At 39.9% G+C, this 18,339-nt stretch overlaps 1 protein-coding gene, 1 long non-coding RNA gene and 1 pseudogene across 2 annotated transcripts; 2 read left to right on the top strand and 1 right to left on the bottom strand.

Moving 5' to 3' along the window:
- The first annotated feature begins 2,589 nt into the window (after positions 1–2,589).
- LOC144246041 (CCAAT/enhancer-binding protein zeta-like) lies at positions 2,590–7,587 on the top strand. The gene is made up of 6 exons (XM_077781961.1): positions 2,590–2,724; positions 4,064–4,121; positions 5,106–5,314; positions 6,277–6,360; positions 6,825–6,886; positions 6,973–7,587. The coding sequence occupies exons 3-6, from the start codon at positions 5,236–5,238 to the stop codon at positions 7,123–7,125; spliced, it is 378 nt and encodes a 125-aa protein (XP_077638087.1). The 5' UTR covers positions 2,590–2,724; positions 4,064–4,121; positions 5,106–5,235; the 3' UTR covers positions 7,126–7,587.
- Positions 7,588–7,631: 44 nt separating this feature from the next.
- On the bottom strand, positions 7,632–9,975 carry LOC144246042 (uncharacterized). The gene is made up of 4 exons (XR_013339659.1): positions 9,863–9,975; positions 8,341–8,385; positions 7,993–8,076; positions 7,632–7,876 (listed from the first exon to the last, which is right to left on the bottom strand). It is a non-coding gene; the product is annotated as an uncharacterized LOC144246042 (long non-coding RNA).
- Positions 9,976–14,296: 4,321 nt separating this feature from the next.
- Positions 14,297–17,970, top strand: LOC144246086 (sulfotransferase 6B1-like; annotated as a pseudogene).
- The last annotated feature ends 369 nt before the right edge of the window (positions 17,971–18,339 follow it).

Here is an 18,339-nt window from a genome sequence, read left to right as displayed (position 1 = left end):
AACTGCTCTGTATCAATAGTCATAAAATAAAAATTCTCTCTGATTTATATTCTGATACAGAAAACACCAGCAGTGTGGTAATGCAGCCAAAGAAGAAGCATTTTATGAAGGATATGCAAAATCTTGCAGGTGAGTCAGCCCCTTAAATCAGTAATGATGGCTAAAAAATCCTTGGTTGGTGGATGCAGATGTGTCATCTGCACTGTCTATACTGTTTGTCTTAGAATAAAAGAAAGTGCCATCCATCAGGAGTGCAGTGGTCATGCCTGGAGTTTAGGATCAGACCTCATCTTCTTGTAAGGATGTATGGAATCTTCACAGTTGGAACTTTGGATCTATTGAATCATTTGAAGAAAAAATTATGTAGGGAAAGTCACTTACTCTATAGCCATTTTTATTCTGTTGTTATGATTGAAAAATGGCTTAGAATACCAGAAAAATGCATCTATATAATTATTTAAATCACATTAAATTCTTTCACTGTGTGATATGGATTACTCTATACAATACCACAGCTGCAGCTTTTGTCAGGATGAGTAAGGTATCTTTAACGTTGTTATTTTGTTAGGAGTCTTCCTGCCTCCAGAAATAAGCTGCCTTTTGCCCAGTCCCACTGTTTCCAACAATCAAGCGTAGGATTTAGTTTAAGAACCAGCAAACTATCAGTAAAACATGCTGCTTGAGGACAGAAGATGTACCATCATCTGTGGCAGTGTCTCTCTAGCTTTCCCAGGGATGTGCTTTTCCACCAGCTTTGGGTCTGTTGCATTGCAAAGAGGTTTTAGTTATGCAGATGAGTAAGTAGTGATGTACTTTTATGGCTGTTAGAGCTTCTATTTGGCCTGTATACTTTGTTACATTTTTTAGTTTATTCAGAGTTGAAGAAGCAATTTAGGAGCAATTATGTCCTGAGGAATATACTACTAATAAATAAATTAAACAGTGGTGTAAGTTTCGAGATTAAAGAAAATCGTCTTAAAAACCTGCCCCTGTCTGAAAAGTTAACAGTGTTGTTATATTGAAGATGGCTGAAACTGAGATTACACATTTAAAGTCTTTGGTACAAAATACTCTTTTGTATATGGTCAAAATTGCCTTCCGTGTTAGTTTGAAGAAGTTTTCAGATAAACTCCCCATTGTTGAATGGATGACACCATGTGTCTGCTTCTGTCTGTGTGTGCTGCTTAACCTCTGGAAAGAATAACCAGCATTTCAACTTGGGGTAAAATCAGTTCATTTTTTCATTTTGCAGTCAACAGTAAGGAATTCCAGGCCAAAGATGAAAGCAAAATCCCAGTGGATGAAGTATTTTTTCACAGGTAATGGAATACTTGTGAATGTTCATTTTAAATGTTGTTTTTTTAATGCAGTGCCATTAAAACCCACGGCATTTTGTAAGTATTCTCTGGTATTTCAAGTATTTGCAAATATTTATTAAATTGAATGACATAAGATGATAGTGTTTTTCTTGAACATAATTTTAACATTTGTCAAAAGTGCTTAGGAAAGGGTATCACCTATGAACAAAGGCAATTGGGGCTTGTAGTTTAAGGAAATTAAGTAAGGTGACATTACAATTGAGAAGCCTTAAGTCATGGGTAATGATGAATATCTTGTGGGTTGTAATTCTTGTGCATTAGAAGTATATATAATAAAAGCTGTACTATAGCTTGTTTATGTTATTAGCATCAAAGCTTACTAGAATGGAGCAAAGCAAAAGAAAGAGGAGCTATTTTTCAGGTTTGTATTATTTATGTGTACTATTTAGTTTTGTATTACTTAGAGTTCTTTCTGTTTCTTTGAATTTCCTTTGAGATTATGATATAATAATGCACTGGGACTAAAATTGAAGTGATATGCAATTGGCAAAGATTTGTTTTTATTGGATCAAAATACTGATTACCTATATCTCCTTAGGAAATTATTATTTGACTTAACTTCATTTATTTAAAATTAATTGATACTATAATATTGAGGATTATGCTACTAATAAATAAATAAAATAGTGGTTTCATTTCAAGATTAAAGAAAAGCATCTTGAAAACATACCCATCTGAAAATTTAAAGGTGTTGTCACATTGAAGATGGCTGAAACTGAGATTTACACATTCAAAGTCTTTTGTACAAAGTACTCTTTTGTATATGGTCAAAATTGCCTTCCGTGTCTGGTGGTTCTTTAACATGAAATGAATATGAAAATGGCTGACAGAAGATAAAACTAAGACCCAGAAGAAGTGGGCTATGTGAGAAAATTTGGTAAAACTTGATGGGTGAATGTCTTCTTTATTTTTTCCCAATTACATTCAAGTTGAATTTGATCTTCCTTCTCAGTCTAAGGCAGATTTTTACATCTTTGTTGTGCTCTTTTATAAATTCATTATGTTAAAAATAACTTCTGCCACCTTTGGCCCATGAAATTTCATTGTTTTAAATATTACAGTAGTGACTGATTCTTTGAAAAACAAAGGAAGTACAAGTCTCTGGATTTTAGGTGTGTTTGAAACCATCATTTACAGTTTTCAACCGGCAACATACATGGGAAACAGTTTGCAGATTCTTTAATTAAGAAGCCATAAAAATCATCCTCTGTAGTTTTGTGTCTGAGTGCAATATATTATTTCAGATTTTATTCAAAGTTCGATAAGAAGAGAGAGAAACAAAAGCGTCTGGATGATGAAGAGAGTGTGGAAGATGTGGATGATGATGAATTTGAAAGAGCATTGGGTAAGGCTGTGTTCTTTTTTGCAGTAACTATCCCAGTATATCCAGATTTTTCAAATTACTAATTTATCCTTTTTATAGTTCATATTATGTAAAAGAACCAGATAGATGAATATGGGAGTGGGAGAAAACTGGCTTTCCAGTTGCTCTTTGTGCTACTGCAGACAGCAGTTCCTGCTATGTGCTGGGTGAGCCACCTGGGTGGCTGTTTGGAAAAGTCCTTGCTCCCACCACTGCAGTAGTCAGCTTTCTTGACAGGCTGGGAATTGTCTGATTTTGAACTTACACTCATGAGTGGCAGTTTATGGCCTTTTGTTCTTTTCCTAAGGTAGCCCAAGTAACCTTTTGTAACACGATGTAACATTTACCTCTACTTTTTCTGTACTGCTGGGCCTTTTTCAGTCTTGCTTACAGTTTCTCTTGTCGTTTCTAACATCTTTCATGAGATTATTAATTTAGGAAGGTCATTGGCAAACTTCTGCAGTAGCCTTAGCTCTTCATGTAGCATGTACTTTGCTTTGGAATTAGTGTGTGATTTGTTCTAGAATTTAAATTCGTTAGTGTACCAGAAAATGTCAATTACCATGTCCATTTCAAATTTTATTTATATGTATTAAAAAAAATCCAGTTAACTCTTCATAACTGTTTTGTCCAATATTTTGAGGGAATTCTACATTCTTTTATCAGGGTTCTTAGTAACTCAATTAATTTTGTCTTAGTTACGACAAGAATCTGTTACTAATTGCATTTGTATTTTATTATTAGTATCTCTAATGAGAATTTGGTTCATAAATTCAGCAGCTTAAAATAAGGACCCTATATCTGAAAATTAGATATTTTGCAATGCTAGAGTCATAGAATAGTTTGGGTTGTAAGGGACCTTAAACACCTTCTAATTCCATCCCTCCTGCCATGGGCAGGGACACCTTCCACAGGACAGGCTGCTCAGAGCTCTTTCCAAGCTGGCCTTGAACACTTTCAGGGATAGGGCATCCACAGCTTCTCTGGGCAGCCTAGTGCCTTACTACCCTCACAGTAAAGAATTTTTTCCTAATACCTAATCTAAACTCTTTCAGTTTGAAGCCATTTCTCCTTGTCCTGTCACTACATGCCCTTGGAAAAAAGTCCCTCTCCAGCTCTCCTGTAGCATCCTTTAGGTACTGGCAGGCCACAGTAAGGTCACCCTGCTCCAGGCTGAACAACTTCAATGCTAGGAGAGGTGCTCCAGCTCTCTGGTCGTTTTTGTGGCCCTCCTCTGGACTTGCTCCAACAACTCCATGTACTTTCTGGATGCAATGATTTGCATATTTCTTTGTAGTAATACCATTTTTTTTCTCCCTAGATACTTTTGAAGCTGCTGATAATGCCGTTGTTGGCCAGGATGACCTTGATTTTGCTAGGTGAGACTTCAGATTACTTTTTACTCCTCTTGTCTTAATTTCTGTATAGAGTTTTAATCTGTGAACTAGAGAGACCTTTTTCAGAATGGTTTAGAATGTCACCTTGCAAAAAAGGCAATTATCAGATTTACATTAAGTAAGGCAGGTTTTCTGCATGTCCCAGAGTAGTTCATGATGATTTTGGGATGCTTATAGTCCTTAAATGAGACTTGTAGTATTGGATTGCCATAATTAATTAATTAATTGTTTATTTTATACAATGGAGTGACCCAGTAAGCACTGTAAAATCTTGTTTTTCATTGTCTCAGGTTTCTATCTGAGAATTGCCAAGTACAAAAGGAAGCAGAATGAGGCATAATGGTACTGCTGGCATAGGTACTGGCTGTAACTGGACTTAACACAGTTAATAAACTTTGTGAGATCCAGTCACAGAGCTCAGGTCTCCTAAGTCAGCTCTTCCATTAATCATTTAGGTGGGAAAGGACCTTTAGGTTCATCGAGTCCGATCATAAATTATTAAGCAGCTTCTCTTTTACACAAAGTATATGTAATGCAGCATTTGAATTTGCACAGAGACTTCCCTTGAGGCAACAGCAGAATTAAAGTCTAAACTCCTAGTGAAACCTGAAACATTTTTGTGATCTTGACTGGTGTTTAATAGAGCAGTTTTTGTGTTTTACAGAAAAGACTTTCTGAAAAGGAGCAAACACACAGAGGAGATAAAATACTAAAGCTGTGATTTCTGCTAATTTCAGAATAGCATTCTCTCCAGAACTTCTTAAAAGGGTTGACACAACTGCCTATACTAATGTTGAAAACATACCCGAGTGTATAATACGGATATTTCAGGTCGCAGCCTACATTTCCAGTAGTTTGCAGTGATGTTGAACTTTTCCTAACATAGTGTTTGCCAGTAGATAGATGTCATCTGGATGCAAACTATTTTTTCAGATGAAGTGCCAAGCTTGTTACATCTTCTTTTAGTAATATAAAGAAAAATCCCAAAGGCGGCAAGAAAGGCCAAGGTGGTGAGGGATCTGGTGCTGACTGGGAGGATTCTGATGATGAAGATGACTTCAGCGATCTGGATGATGAGGAAGTCTCCTTAGGAAGTATGGAGGAAGACTTTGAAGAGGATATGGATGAAGAGGGAGGTGTATTTATGGATGTGTCTGAAGATGATGATGACCTAGGTAAAGTGCCATTTGTTACTGAAAAACGAGAAGAAAAAGCTTTAAAAATAGGTTACCTAATATGCAACTACATATGCAAATTCCAGTTATCTAGGAGGGAAGTTTAGCTTTTAAGCAAAAAAATGAGAAGAGACCTTCTCTGTACAATGAAATCTTTAGGAGAAGCATTTCCAGGCACAATCTCCTAGGTGAGAGTGGGAATTAGACATCAGGAACTTCCAAATGAGACATGTTTCTTCCATTCTGAAAATTTATACACAAATAACTGGCTTCAGTAGGCAGAAATATTAAAAGGGCTCAAGGAGGAAAAAAAAAAAACAAGTGATAATTATTTATACACAGTTAATGCTGATTTTTTTTAGATGAAGTAACTTTTATTGGAATGGCTGTCTCACAAGTAACAGCTTACTCTTGTAATATAGCTATGCACTCAAGTTTTTAATACCACTGGAGTAGTAACTGATTCTTGTACCTGCATGGTTTTATCTTTCCACCTGAGCAGCACAGTTTACACAGAATATAGTGCATGTGGCTGGAAAAGCAGAGATTAAATACTCTGGAGTATTTCAATGAATAACTAAAGGTCACAGGAAGATGACTGAGGGTAGAGGAGGTAAACTGTTCATACAGTTGTTAACACAATCTTTCATGAGATTAGTATTTTACCAAACTTAGCATGCAGACATTTGCGGTTTACCTAATGCCTGCTTTTAGCTTTTGTGTTTTATGTATCTTACATCATTCCCTTCTGGTGCTATGGAAACAAAATAAAGAACAGCACACCAAAGACCAATTTTAATGGTCCAGCTTGAGAAAATACTAGATTTGCTTGTGTGTGCTGCCTTTTAAAGATTTAGACCATTATGACAAGTATGCCTAGAAAGGAATTTTAGTCTCTGCTGCACTTTAAATACATGTACATGTGTGAAAATTTGAGACTATTTGGGTTTTTTCCCTATCAGACTCAAACAATGACAAGCAACTGAAATCCGTCAGTAAAAAGAGCAAGAAAAAGAAAGATATTAATTTTGCAGGACCACTGGAAGGTAAGAAAACACTGATATGAAAGCTAAATAGAAATAAAATAGTCCAAAAATCTTTGGAATAGAGGGATTTACTAAGTAGATTATCACATTTTGGATCTAGATTCAGATTTGAATAAACCGTAAATGAAAAGGAGGTTGGCCCCAGCCAGCATAATTCAGAGTAACAATCTGCTGTTGAGGAGCTGAGAGTTGAAGGAAGAATTTTGAAGAAGGATGATGATGTACTGGTGGCTTGTGCATCTGTTACACCTGATGCAGAGATTTGTGCTATTTGATTCTTGGTTGGAAACTCTTTTTTTCCCTTTTCTTTTAGGGGAGGTGGGGAACAAAGATTTGCAACAATTGCTAAATCAGATGATCTCATTAAGAAAAAGTTCTAAATATTTAAAACACAGTAAAACTTCATTTTACTGTCTTTGGAAACCTGAAGTTGTGTCTCATAGAGTAATACTCTTTCTTTGAAGGATCCAGCCGAGGAAAGAAGAGAAAAGTTCAAGATGCTGGTATACTGGCATCTGCAGAAGAGGTGAGTTTGATCCGTGCTAAACAGAAAGTGATCAAGCATTTCACGTGTTGCTTTGTGACAGAATGCTAAAATTTCTCTCTTTAAAGTTTGGATATCTGCTGGATGAAAATGCTGGCTCCAAGTTTGACAATATTGGAATGAATGCCATGGCCAACAGAGATAATGCGAGTAAGTACATGCTGCAAGTAGCAGGCAGTTGTAATGCTGAAATTCACTTTCCCTTCAGGGTCTATACATGAAAACATGAACCACCTTTAACCGGAATACAGGGTCAGAAACCACACACAGAAGGGACAGCAGCTCAAAAGTAAGACCTGACAGTTTTCTCCAGTGATGAGCGATGTCCAGTGCTAAATAATTAAGTGGGAGTAGTGGAGTGAATAAGGTTTCAGAAAAAAGAGAGGCTGTCGTTGGCCATTTCACACTGTAAACAGGGAAAGGCAGGATGCTCTTTGTCAAGCATTTGTGTGAGTTCTGCTCAGGTGAAGTGTCCTTGATTCCTTGGGAAGGGAAGGCATAAGGGGTACTGCTGTATTTACCTACCTATTGGACTGTCTCCTTGCAGTATCAGTGAAGCAGAAAGTCGTTTTCCCAAAGTAATTCTAATGAATTACATGTGTATATGCCGGTTGAATAAACACTGCTCCTAACGCAAATGTGTCTAGCATTAGTAAAATACAAAGCAATCTCTAAAACTCTGAGATGGCAGGGTTTGTTTTGTGAAAAAAAAAAAAAAACCCACAGCTTTCTCAGAATAAAGGGTACTTTGCATTTTATTAACATTTATAAATACAGTATTCAAGTTTTAACTTTTACATGATTGATCTGTGTGCCACTTCATGGTCAGATGTATCCATCGGCTCCTTATTTCTCACCCTTCCTCCTACAGATGTCAAACAGATCCAGTGGGAAATAGAGCGTGACAAGTGGCTTCACAACAGGGATGTGAAAAGCATCATCAAAAAGAAGAAACAGTTCAGGCACAGAGGGCTGAAAAACAAGTACAAAAGCAAGAAATCAAGACGATGAATGGGACATCTTGATGTGGACATTTTAAAAATAATTATTCTTAAATAGTTTTTTATTTAATCACACATCTTTCTTACTTCAGTTCTTGCTGCTTAACCATGCCACCTGGTCATTCTCCCTTATGCCATGAATTCCAGACCGCTCATTGGATTTGTAATAAACTGAAAAATAGGAAAATCCATGTGAGCTCTAAGTGAGACATATCTGACAAGCACCCCCTTTGTGGTTTGTTTTATTCAGTGTATAACCCTCCAGCTCTGAGACCTCTATCCAACAGTCTGACATGACTACAGCCATGCCTTAACAATAAAAACTTCTGCAGTGTCTCCTGGGCAAAGTTTTAAGCCATCCTAAGCTCAGTTGTATATATTAAGATGCAAGAGAAGCTTCAGCCATCCTTCTGAAGCCAATGGCTACAAACTCACCTTCCAGAATGGATGGAAACTTCTTCTGCATTGTGTATCTGAAATCTGACAAGCAAGAAAGATCCCAGTTACTTTCCCAGCATATATTAAGATGAATAATTAAACGCACTATTTTTATAACTAGAGTTGTTTTACCAAAATCTGAGCTCTTTAGTTACAGCCACCATTAAATAATGTGATAGGAATTTATTTTTTAAAAATAATTTCAGAGACTGTATTCAGGTTACTCTTACATGTAGCCCCATCATCCCTGTGTTTTCTGAGCTTCCTCACAATTGTGATTACCAAGTCCAAGCTACAGATTCACAGGAATGCCTCTCATAGACTGAATGCAGATAAAACCAGGAAAATTTTGTGGTTTTGTACAGATTTATATGTTCACTGAATCGTTCCATGGGCTGTTCTGACAACCCAGTAGAAAATCACAGCAGGTTTATGCTATTTTAATTATTTACAGCATCTCATAAAAGAATGTTAACCACTCTAGTACTAACACAAAGCAGTAGAATCTCACTGCTGAGTTCACTGAGCTGTCAGATTAGCTCACTGCACCTTATGGAACTGCAATTATAGAAAATATGCAAATGCACATAAGAATTGCAAAAGAGGATAAAAAACATCCAGCATCAACAGGCTGAAAACATCTATTCTCCATACTTTTGTTACATCTATTTTCTAATAAAAAATACACGGATGGCTGAAATTTAACAGCCCCCATGACATCATCTGGATGCTGGAACACAAATGCAAACTGACCTGAAGGTGAAGCTCACCTTGTACTTGGCATGAAGACCACAGCACTGCTGAAGTGGGTGGATTCTTGCCCTCCCAGCCAAAGCAGCAGCTGCCTTTTGTCAGCTCGCCCTGACCCTGCAGGTAGCAGGACAGGCTCTTTTCCCAAAGGGACACAGATCTGTAACCAGTGCTGCACCCTGCAGAGCCCTGCAGGCAAGTTAAGGCCGCTGCTCTGCAGAGCAAACCTCCTTGTAGCAACCAAACTAGTGCTGTGTTTATTCCTTCTGTGTTACCTGGGCACAGGTTAAGAGACCTGAGGGACCGAAGCGAAATAATCCGGGAGACAACGCTGGCTGTCTCCTGCCAGCCGGGGAAATGTCACAGCGCAGAGGCTGCGAGACCCAGACACAGCCAGGACATCCCTTCAGGGGCTCAACACCAGATGCCCGAAACAGGACTGAGCAATTCCTGCCTCGTTTGCGGACAGCCTCTCTTCCCCTTTAAATCCTTATCTGGCCCAATGCTGTCAGTGTAAAACCGTGCAGGATTCCTCTTTGTTCCTGGAGCGGTGGCGTGCCGCCCCCCGAAGGACTGCTCGCGGGCTTGGGTTTGTGAGATGACAACAGCAGCTCGCTGGCTCGAGGATTTCCCTCCGCGCCCTGTGGCCTGCACTCGGCCCAGCCCAGCTCCGGACCCCGCACGCAGATTTCCTCACGCAACCCGGGCGGAGCGCGGCGCCCGGAGCAGCCTCCCCGGCCCGGCCCGGCCCCCGCCCGCCCCGCCGCACCTCGGCTGCGGTCCATGGCGCGGTAGAGCAGGAGGGCGCCGAGCAGCCCCGCCGCCTCCAGCAGCAGCAGCCCCCGCAGGCCGCGCCGCGCCATGCCCGGGGCGGCGCCTCCCGCCCGCCGCGCTGCGCATGCGCCGCCGCCGCTCGGCCGCGCGGGCCCGGCACGGCCGCGCCGCTGAGGGCTCCGGGCGGCGTGCGGGGCAGAACGTGAGCTGTGTGAAAATCTTCCCGAGAAAGGACGGCTCTGTGGCATATCCGGCCTAAGCGACGAGAACAGTCAGTAATCCCTGAGGCAGGTAACAGGCGAGCGCTAAGTGATGGCTAGGTGTTAGAAATACTTATGGTAGACTTGCCTTGTTAAGGTTAATGCACGATATGCTTCAGTAATCTCAGATCTAGGGAGAGGTTCGTACTGCCGAACGAGAAGAATGATAGTGGACACAAAGACATACAGCAGAACCCCCAAGATAAGGAAGAAACTGATAAAGCAAACTCAGCTCGACTGGGTAAAAGGTAATTTATGGCAGGGACAGATTGTGACCGCCAGCTCATGGCCATGGACCCAAGAAAACCACCGACCCAAAAGAAGAGAAGGACTGAGCATGTTGACTGATTAGCATGAGAGTAGAGGCAACCATTAACTAATAGAAGATAGAAAACTAATAATAAGGGACCCATGTTACGTGAAGCCAATGAACACTAATTCCTTAGTTTTCTAAATTGTACAAATAGTAAAAACTTTTGGTAGTTGGTGTGCTTGATTTGTGGAATACCTTGGAGTGCTCAGGTTTGTGCTACTCTAAAATAAAGAATCAGTTTGTCTCCCAAGTGTCAGGAAAATTAATCCACAATGCCAGAGGTTTATATCCAAAAAGGAGACAGAGGAGGAGTCCTGCAACTTTATTTGAATAAAAGCCATGGGCATTTCCCATGGGGTCTCTCAAATTGTTGGGGGACGCAGCCCCCTTTTTATCCTAAGTTCCTGTCTGCATCTCCCTCTTCCTTTTCCCCATTGGCTGAGGTACTTGGAAGGCACAGGCTTCCCAAATCGCCTGCTCTGTGCTCCCCTGGAGTATGCACCCCCCTTTTGTTATACAAAAGAAAGAAAAACCTACTAATAATTCTATTAAGTCTTGTTCTTTTTCTCTAGGATCAGGAATTTAACATAGCCTTGTCTGAGCAACAGTCTCTGTTGATAGTAACATTTTCTAGAACTAAGGGTTTCTTCTGTTGCTTCCCTATCTGTAAGTTCTTAGCACTATCTACAAGCAGATTCACAATCATCTTATTCCTTGCATTTTCATTATCTTCTATTATTCATATTGCTATTAGCTCATATTATGGGACTGACTTGATTGCCAAAATAAAAGCTCTTCATATTTTCCTTAATACGGACCTGCTTTTTCCACCCTCTGCTAGTGTTTTGTATGATTAGATATAATACTTCTGCTGCTCATTCTTACAGGGTGATTATTTTTCCAATTCTCTTTTCCCTGGTGGCTGAGTTTGCAAGTGTTGCTTGTACTCAGTGGGATTTCTTAGTAAACTAATTCCTGCTCTGAGGATTTTAAGTGAACAGGATCAACCCAAGCAGCAGAAGCTTAGGGTTGTTGGAGAAAACATGGATCCAAGAAAGGGATTCATTGCATTATAATCGTAGCAGTTGTGGCTTTACCAGAGAGAATCCTGGGTCAGGGTCTCATTTAGCAGATAGAATTTGCATTGTTTGACAAGTTCTGATCTGGAAAGAAACTGTAGTGTATTTAGGGGCTTAAAAAGTATGTCCATAGTATTTAGGGTGAATTTATAGCACCTGTGAGACAGAGCACTGAACTGTAAGAGGCCAAATAAAAAAGGAGCAGGCACAAAATGTGAAATATGCAGCTTTATTTTAAAGAGCCCATAATTGTGGGAGGATGGATTGTAGGAGAATAGAGATAGTGCTGAAGGCAGTTTTTCCCCTGAGAGTTGCAGCTGTACTAATTACCAAAGAGCAGGAACAGCCTTGCCTTTAATAGGCCACAGCTGTGTCCAATAAGGAGGGTCCAGTAAGGATGGGTGTTATAAAAGAGTGGGTTAGTTGGTTGAGTGCAGAGCTGGAGTCAGTTGGCTGTGCTGCTGTGAGGAGTAAGGGATTGGTAGAAGTCAGCCAGCTGTGCAAAAGAAAAAAAAGGAGTTAGTGTTGTGAGAAGCTGCCCATGAGACCTCACAGAGAAAATGTATGAAAGTCCTACAGCAAGGTATTAAACTAATGGTGACAGTCGGTTCCCATCCACCCGTGATTGGTGCCAAGCACCAATGCCAGCAACTGGTGGCCTGTACAGGGATGAATTCCAACACATAATCCCTTTGGGTTTGGGTCCAGACTCCTGCTGGACCCTACACAGAGGCTGTTTGTCATATCTTGGTGCTGGCTTTTATTTCTCATGGAGTTTGGATGAGTTCAGGTGTGGGGACATGATACAGGTTGTCTCTGACATGTAGTAACTCAGTAAACCTCTCCTGGTCAGAGCGAAGGATTAGTAGATTAAAAAAAAAAGAGATCTCACACTGTTGAAGTTGTTTGTGGTAGCTCAGCAGGGGAATATTTTACTAAAGACCACTGCCTGTTGTTCAGTAGGAGAGGAGGTACACAGCTCCTCATGGTTTGCTGAGGCATGCAGCACTTTGTTACCTGGTAGGCACTCTGGTGGAAAAGCCTGTATGCAAGGTTTCACAGAAGTGGGAAAGCAGGAGGGAGAGAAAATGATGCATTTGTGCAGTGCAGCATGGTATCAATCTGCAGGTAAATATTTTGGAATTTTTCTCCATTTGGATATTTTCTTTTACCTTTTAAAACTGTGCCAAATAGATTTCTTGCCCTATTTTCCTATAGCTTGCAAATCATGGTGAAAAAGATAAGACTAGAGGAAAAAGAATGAGAAGAAAGATTACCTGCCCCAGTCTGAAATATTGCTGCACTTCCTCTTGCCCCTTTTTGGGACACTTGGACCTACCAAGCCATAGTGTCACTGGCACAAATAAAAATGTCTCTGTAGGTTTCTTTCTGTCTTGAACCAAGGGGCCTTGATGTCTGGCTTCCTCTTCCAGGTTTTTGAGCATTTTCCATGTTGGGCTCAAACTCTTTGGCATTTGCCGTGCTTAGATGGTCATGAATGAATTTGTGTGATGAAGGAACTTGCAGTGTGGCGGAGTGTCGGAACCCCGGTCTGGTTCAGGGGTTCCGTGTGGTGGTAAAGTCTCTCCTCCAACCCGTGCTTCCCAAGAAAACTCTGCAGCCTCTTGTTGTTCAGTCTCATGGTTGTTTATTGCAAGCTATCTAAAACATTGTCTTCTCTGGCTACTGCAGTTTGCTCAGCAGCTCAGGCAGAGGCACACACACACCCCTGACACCCTCTCTATCTGCTGTCTTCTTCTTCTCTCCTCCCACCCCTGGCTGCTGCTATCTTTTATATGATACATTACATGATACATGTTCATGGTTTTTCCCCAATACCTACTACCTATGTTACAAGGTGCTTTTCTACTCTAAACCAATCCATAAGTGCCAGCATCATCAAGAACATGGAGGTAAGGAAGAAGAAAGAAAAGAAATAGAACCAGCCTATATTCCTCCATCTTAAAACTTCTGACCCCCATATACAAAGTAAAACCCCCCCGTACAGTTGGTAAAACCCCCTTGTACAATACTAAAAAATTCTTCCCTCTACTTTGTAACTACTTCTATTGTAGTATTTAAACTTTTGTGACTTTTTGTTCCACCTTCAAAGTTGGTAAGTCATTCCATGGCTCAAACTCAAAATCACAGCTGTTTCCAGCTGCCTGCCAGGGTCTCAAATGCTTCTGACCAGGGCCTGGAACCTCCAAAAATGTCTGAGGGACATTTTGAGTTCCAACAGGGGAGACTTTGCTGCAAGATGGGGTGGGAAGGATGCAGGTGTCTGGGGAACAGCTCTTCTAGCACTTGTTCTGACACAGCTACAGGCACAGCTGACATGCACTGGCAGTGACATTGAATAGGTGACTCTGCTTTGCCCCGGACTCACAGCAGCAGAGAGAGGCAGGCACTTCTCTCAGCAGAATGAGCAGAGTTTCTTGCTAATGCCTTCTTTCTCCTACCCAGAATCTTCCTATGTGTCTCTCTGTAAAAGACAGGAAAGGTCCCGACATCATCTTCTACCACTGACTATATATTAAAATCTATTAAGTGCATTATTGAGTCAGTTTTGCCTCCAGAAATGATTCAAGAAGGTCACAGTTACAAAGCTGTTGAGGATCTCATTAATGTTTACTTTGTTTATAAATGTTTGAGTGCTTTGGTGTTGTCATTTGATGACTATTATACTGAATTAAGCTTTGTAATGAGAAGGCTCTGACATATTATTTAAACCTCTGACGTGTTTTATTTTGTTCTCTGGCTTTTGTAGTGCAGGTATGAAATGGCTTATCTAGATTTTAAATGATTTGACATTTACAACTGTCCAGAGTATACATGTAAGCACAGAACTAATTTTATTAAATGTGGAGATCCAGGTAAATATAATTTTACTGAAAACAAGTTGTCAAACCATTTGAAACTGTTTTTTCTCTCTCCTGCACAAAAATTATGAAGTCCTGCAGCAGGTAAGGTTATTTCTCCTAAGATAGGAAAGAAGATAGTTTTGGATGACTAATGCCTTCTGATTAGGGGCTCTTTCACACAGGAAACTCTCACAAATCATTGCTTCACCTGTGTAAAAAACATGTTCTCTCTTCTGTTTCTGTTTAATTCTGAAGAGGATAAAATAGATTTCATTTCTAAGGATTTTGATAAAACATCTGAATTATAATCTCCCCAAGTCTATTTTCAAGGAAAAAGGTACAATGGGTTTTTTTTTTTATTTTTCCAAGAACAAGCCTCATCTCTCTGACAGTATCAGTGTGCAGGGCTAATTCTGGGACCATATCCTTTTTTTGCTTTCAAGCAGGTGGCACTAAGAAAAAACAACTTGGAGATAGTGGAACTCTCATGATACTTGGGCTCTCTTAGCAGCCCCTACAATTTACAGTAGCCTTAGGGATGTTGGAGCTAACATAAGCAGGGACAATATGTAGAGCTGTTGCAGTGCTCTGAAATTGCTGGAGTGTCACAATTTCCTCTTTTATGCAACTCTTTTCTGTGCACAGTCATGATGGGAATGAATGTGGCAGCAGTGTCTCTGGGACATTGGGTGTCTCCTTGCAAACTCATGAGGTTAAAACTTCAGTGTTTCTGGTACTTGGTCACTGAGCACTGGCAGACACTTAGTGCTTCCAAGATGCACCACAGAGGAAAAGAATAGTTAAGGGACAGAGATTTTTTTCCATGTATTATTGTCATTTTTTTTCCTGCATGAGGCAGGAAAATATAAAATGCATCTGGCAAAAACATTTAATGTGTATAATGTGTTTTCAGAAGGGTTTATGCTTTTCTGAGGATTACAGTCTCTTAAGGATTTCAAGAAAATTGAAAGTGGGAGATGACTGTAACACCTATGATTTTCTAAAGGAGCTTTTCCTGAAGGGAGGTTGGCAGATGATTTCTTAATATTTCCCAGGTAATTATGGGATAGTATTCAATGACAGTATTACAGTCTTTCCAGTTAGATCTTTCTACAGTTTCTTCATGACATAAACAAACCTTAGAAGTGGTGATGAGGTCTTTATTATGATTATGTTATAGTTTTGTTCTACATGCCTTTATTAATAAAATATTTTATAGCTCCCATTATGTTATTGGTTGCAAAGTGTTTGGTTATACTCTCACTTGGGTTGCCAGGGTAGATGAGTGATCTAAAATTGTGGCCTCTTTCTCCCATTCCACATAGTAGTGTTGCTTCAAAACCCTAAAGATACAGCTGTTTCATTTTTCCATTTCCATAACAATAGAACGCAAAGTGTCCCCAATTACAGCTCCAGGGATGAGTTCTTTTCATGATTCATGACAGATCTGTATTTTTACAGATCCTGATTGTAGCCAAAAAAGCAATGGAAAAAAAAAATAAAAACAACTGAATGGGGCCAGTGGGAAAACAGCTGTGCCATAATTAATTTCTTGATGGCCGTATGTCACAATAAAGGAGGCAGCTGAATGCCAGGAAGGGAAAATGTCCAAAAGATGCTTTGCTTCTGGGTATTTGTTCTTCCAGCAAAAGATGAGAGAAATTGCACGGCATTGGGTCAACATTCTGCCGCTTAGTGTTGGAGGAAATGCTGCAGGTTCAAAGTGTTAATAAAATGGCAGTTTGTTTCTTCAGTATTTCTCCATATTAGGCCAAATACCTCATTAACAACCCATATTTTAGATGTCAGGCTTTGTCTGTTAAAACATGTTTACAGGACAGTATAGTCACAGAAGGGAAGCACATAGTGAGATTCACGTTTATGTGTGGAAACTGTTTACCTACAAAAGTTCAGAGGAAGCCTCTTGCCATTCTCTTATACAGACAATACCACGGAGAGGACAGGCTGTTCTTTTTGTCTGCATTCATGTGACTAACAGGCAACAGAAGGCAATTCTTCAGCTGTACAAAAAAACCCATACCCAGTTAGAAAGAAAGATCACATCAATGCTTCTTTCCTCTTCTTTACAGTCAGCTGGGGATCCTGTTTTGATCCTGCAATCACCTAGAACAAAGACATGGAAGATAAGAATATTATGGTCATAATATATGAAGACCTGAAGGGTCTTCAGCAGATGCTGTTTACTGACAGCCAAAACTCATTTGAGCCCATTCCTTGAAATCTGCTGAAATTAAGAGGAAATGGCACAGGTTTCTGAAAATGCAAAATCCAGTTGATTTTAGCGACAAGTTGAGTCTGGCTATACAGAAGCAGAGCTCCAGAAAACAGAAATGCAACACAGAAAACGGTGAATGAAATTAGTAGATGATGGCAATGCTCATCCCAAGTGGTTGACTCCCTTTTTTAGAGGGAGCATATTGCACATCTCGCTTTCACTGTACTGCTTTCAGAACCTGACTGCCAGTGTAAAGCAGCTGCATTCTTTGGGTTCTCACCAACAGCTGAGCAGATCCAGGCCATTGCAGCAAGGCACACTTTCCAGCCAGGAAAAAGCTCAGGAGACTCATGGTGCTGTTGGCTTGATTCTTTTCCGTAAAGATAAATCTGTTTGTGTTTTGCAGAGGAATGAGTGGTAGCTCTTTGTCTTGGGCAGACAGGAATTTGGATCAATAGATAGTTAATATTTATGTATCATTTTTAAGGCTTGGTGTTTAAGAAACACCTATTGTGCTTCAGAAATCTCAACTGATTTCACCCCAAGGGCCAGTACCATACAGTAAAGCCCTATATAATATGATTAGCGAAAGTGCCCTACAAGAAGCACACCCTCTGTTGTGGTATGCACTAAGCACCAACTAAAACAAAGAAGAGTTTTATCTTGGCTTCTATGACCATTGGGGATAGCCAATAGACTGAGTGCCTCCACAGATCTTTCTTCAAACCCTCAGGTTTGCCTATGGATCACAGTCAACTCACAGAATGCAGATGCTCCACAGATTAATCTGTGTTTTTTAGCCACAGATCAGGCTAGAAGTTCAGACAACCTCCAACTGTGGGCCCTCCAAAATCTAGGTTAAAGGTAGACTGCAGCTTAAAGCAGTGTCTGGTTGCAACAAACAAAGCTATTGCAGTTAAAAGCACTTTTGAGCTTTCTGGGTTGTATCACAGCTGCTGGTCATCTTTTTTAGTCTTCTGCAGCTGTACAAAGTACATGCTGGAGCTACGAAGGCAAACCAGTAACTTCCCATGGTTGCTTTATGTTCACATTCTATTGAAGACTCCAAACATAAAGCAAATGTATTCTTCTGTCGGTATTTTTCTTTACAGGAAAAAAAATTCTGAAATACAATGAGAGAAAAGTTAGTATTTTGTTTTAAATTATACTCTTTGGTTGTTAGAGTCAAGGGTAATAATTTCCTCTTCTTTATATTCAGACTGTTTTTGGAGACTGGAAGAATGTTTTCACTGAAGCTCAGAACCAGAAGCTGGCTGCCAAATTCACAGTGTGCTTAGAAGTAGCTAAGCTGGGAGTGAAGTTTAAATATGATGTGTATTGCAAGGTCTGAACATCCTTTGCAGACAAAAAAACACTAATGTTCAGGCTGTTTTTCATTCACTTTGAGGAAATAAAACAGAAACCAGGACAACATTCAGTTTAAATTTTTGAATATCCATGTGATTTGTGAACCTGTTTCTGCTGGCTTAGTTTACACAAGTGGTCCTTGCTTGAGCACTTTGTATCATTAAAGGCCGCTGGGCTCTCTCAACCTGAAGAGCTTTAGCCTCCCATGTTTTTAACACTGATTTTTAGCTTTGATCTCTTGTTTCTGGTAGAATCTTGTGTGGAATATATATGCAGTAATTAAACCTGTTGAAATAATTTGAAATATATTCAGTAGTTGGAAGTGATTTTCCAAGAGTTGTTTTAAAGCAAT

This window comes from Lonchura striata, chromosome 3 (assembly GCF_046129695.1).
Source record: "Lonchura striata isolate bLonStr1 chromosome 3, bLonStr1.mat, whole genome shotgun sequence".
Taxonomy (NCBI): domain Eukaryota; kingdom Metazoa; phylum Chordata; class Aves; order Passeriformes; family Estrildidae; genus Lonchura; species Lonchura striata.
This window is presented reverse-complemented; position numbering and strand designations above follow the sequence as displayed.

Excerpts from the sequence above, each read along its gene's own strand:
- LOC144246041 (XM_077781961.1), top strand. The coding sequence starts at position 5,236 with ATGGAGGAAGACTTTGAAGAGGATATGGATGAAGAGGGAGGTGTATTT. Across the intron at positions 6,361-6,824 it reads TTTTGCAGGACCACTGGAAG|GATCCAGCCGAGGAAAGAAG; the intron begins GTAAGAAAACAC and ends CTTTCTTTGAAG. Across the intron at positions 6,887-6,972 it reads TACTGGCATCTGCAGAAGAG|TTTGGATATCTGCTGGATGA; the intron begins GTGAGTTTGATC and ends CTCTCTTTAAAG.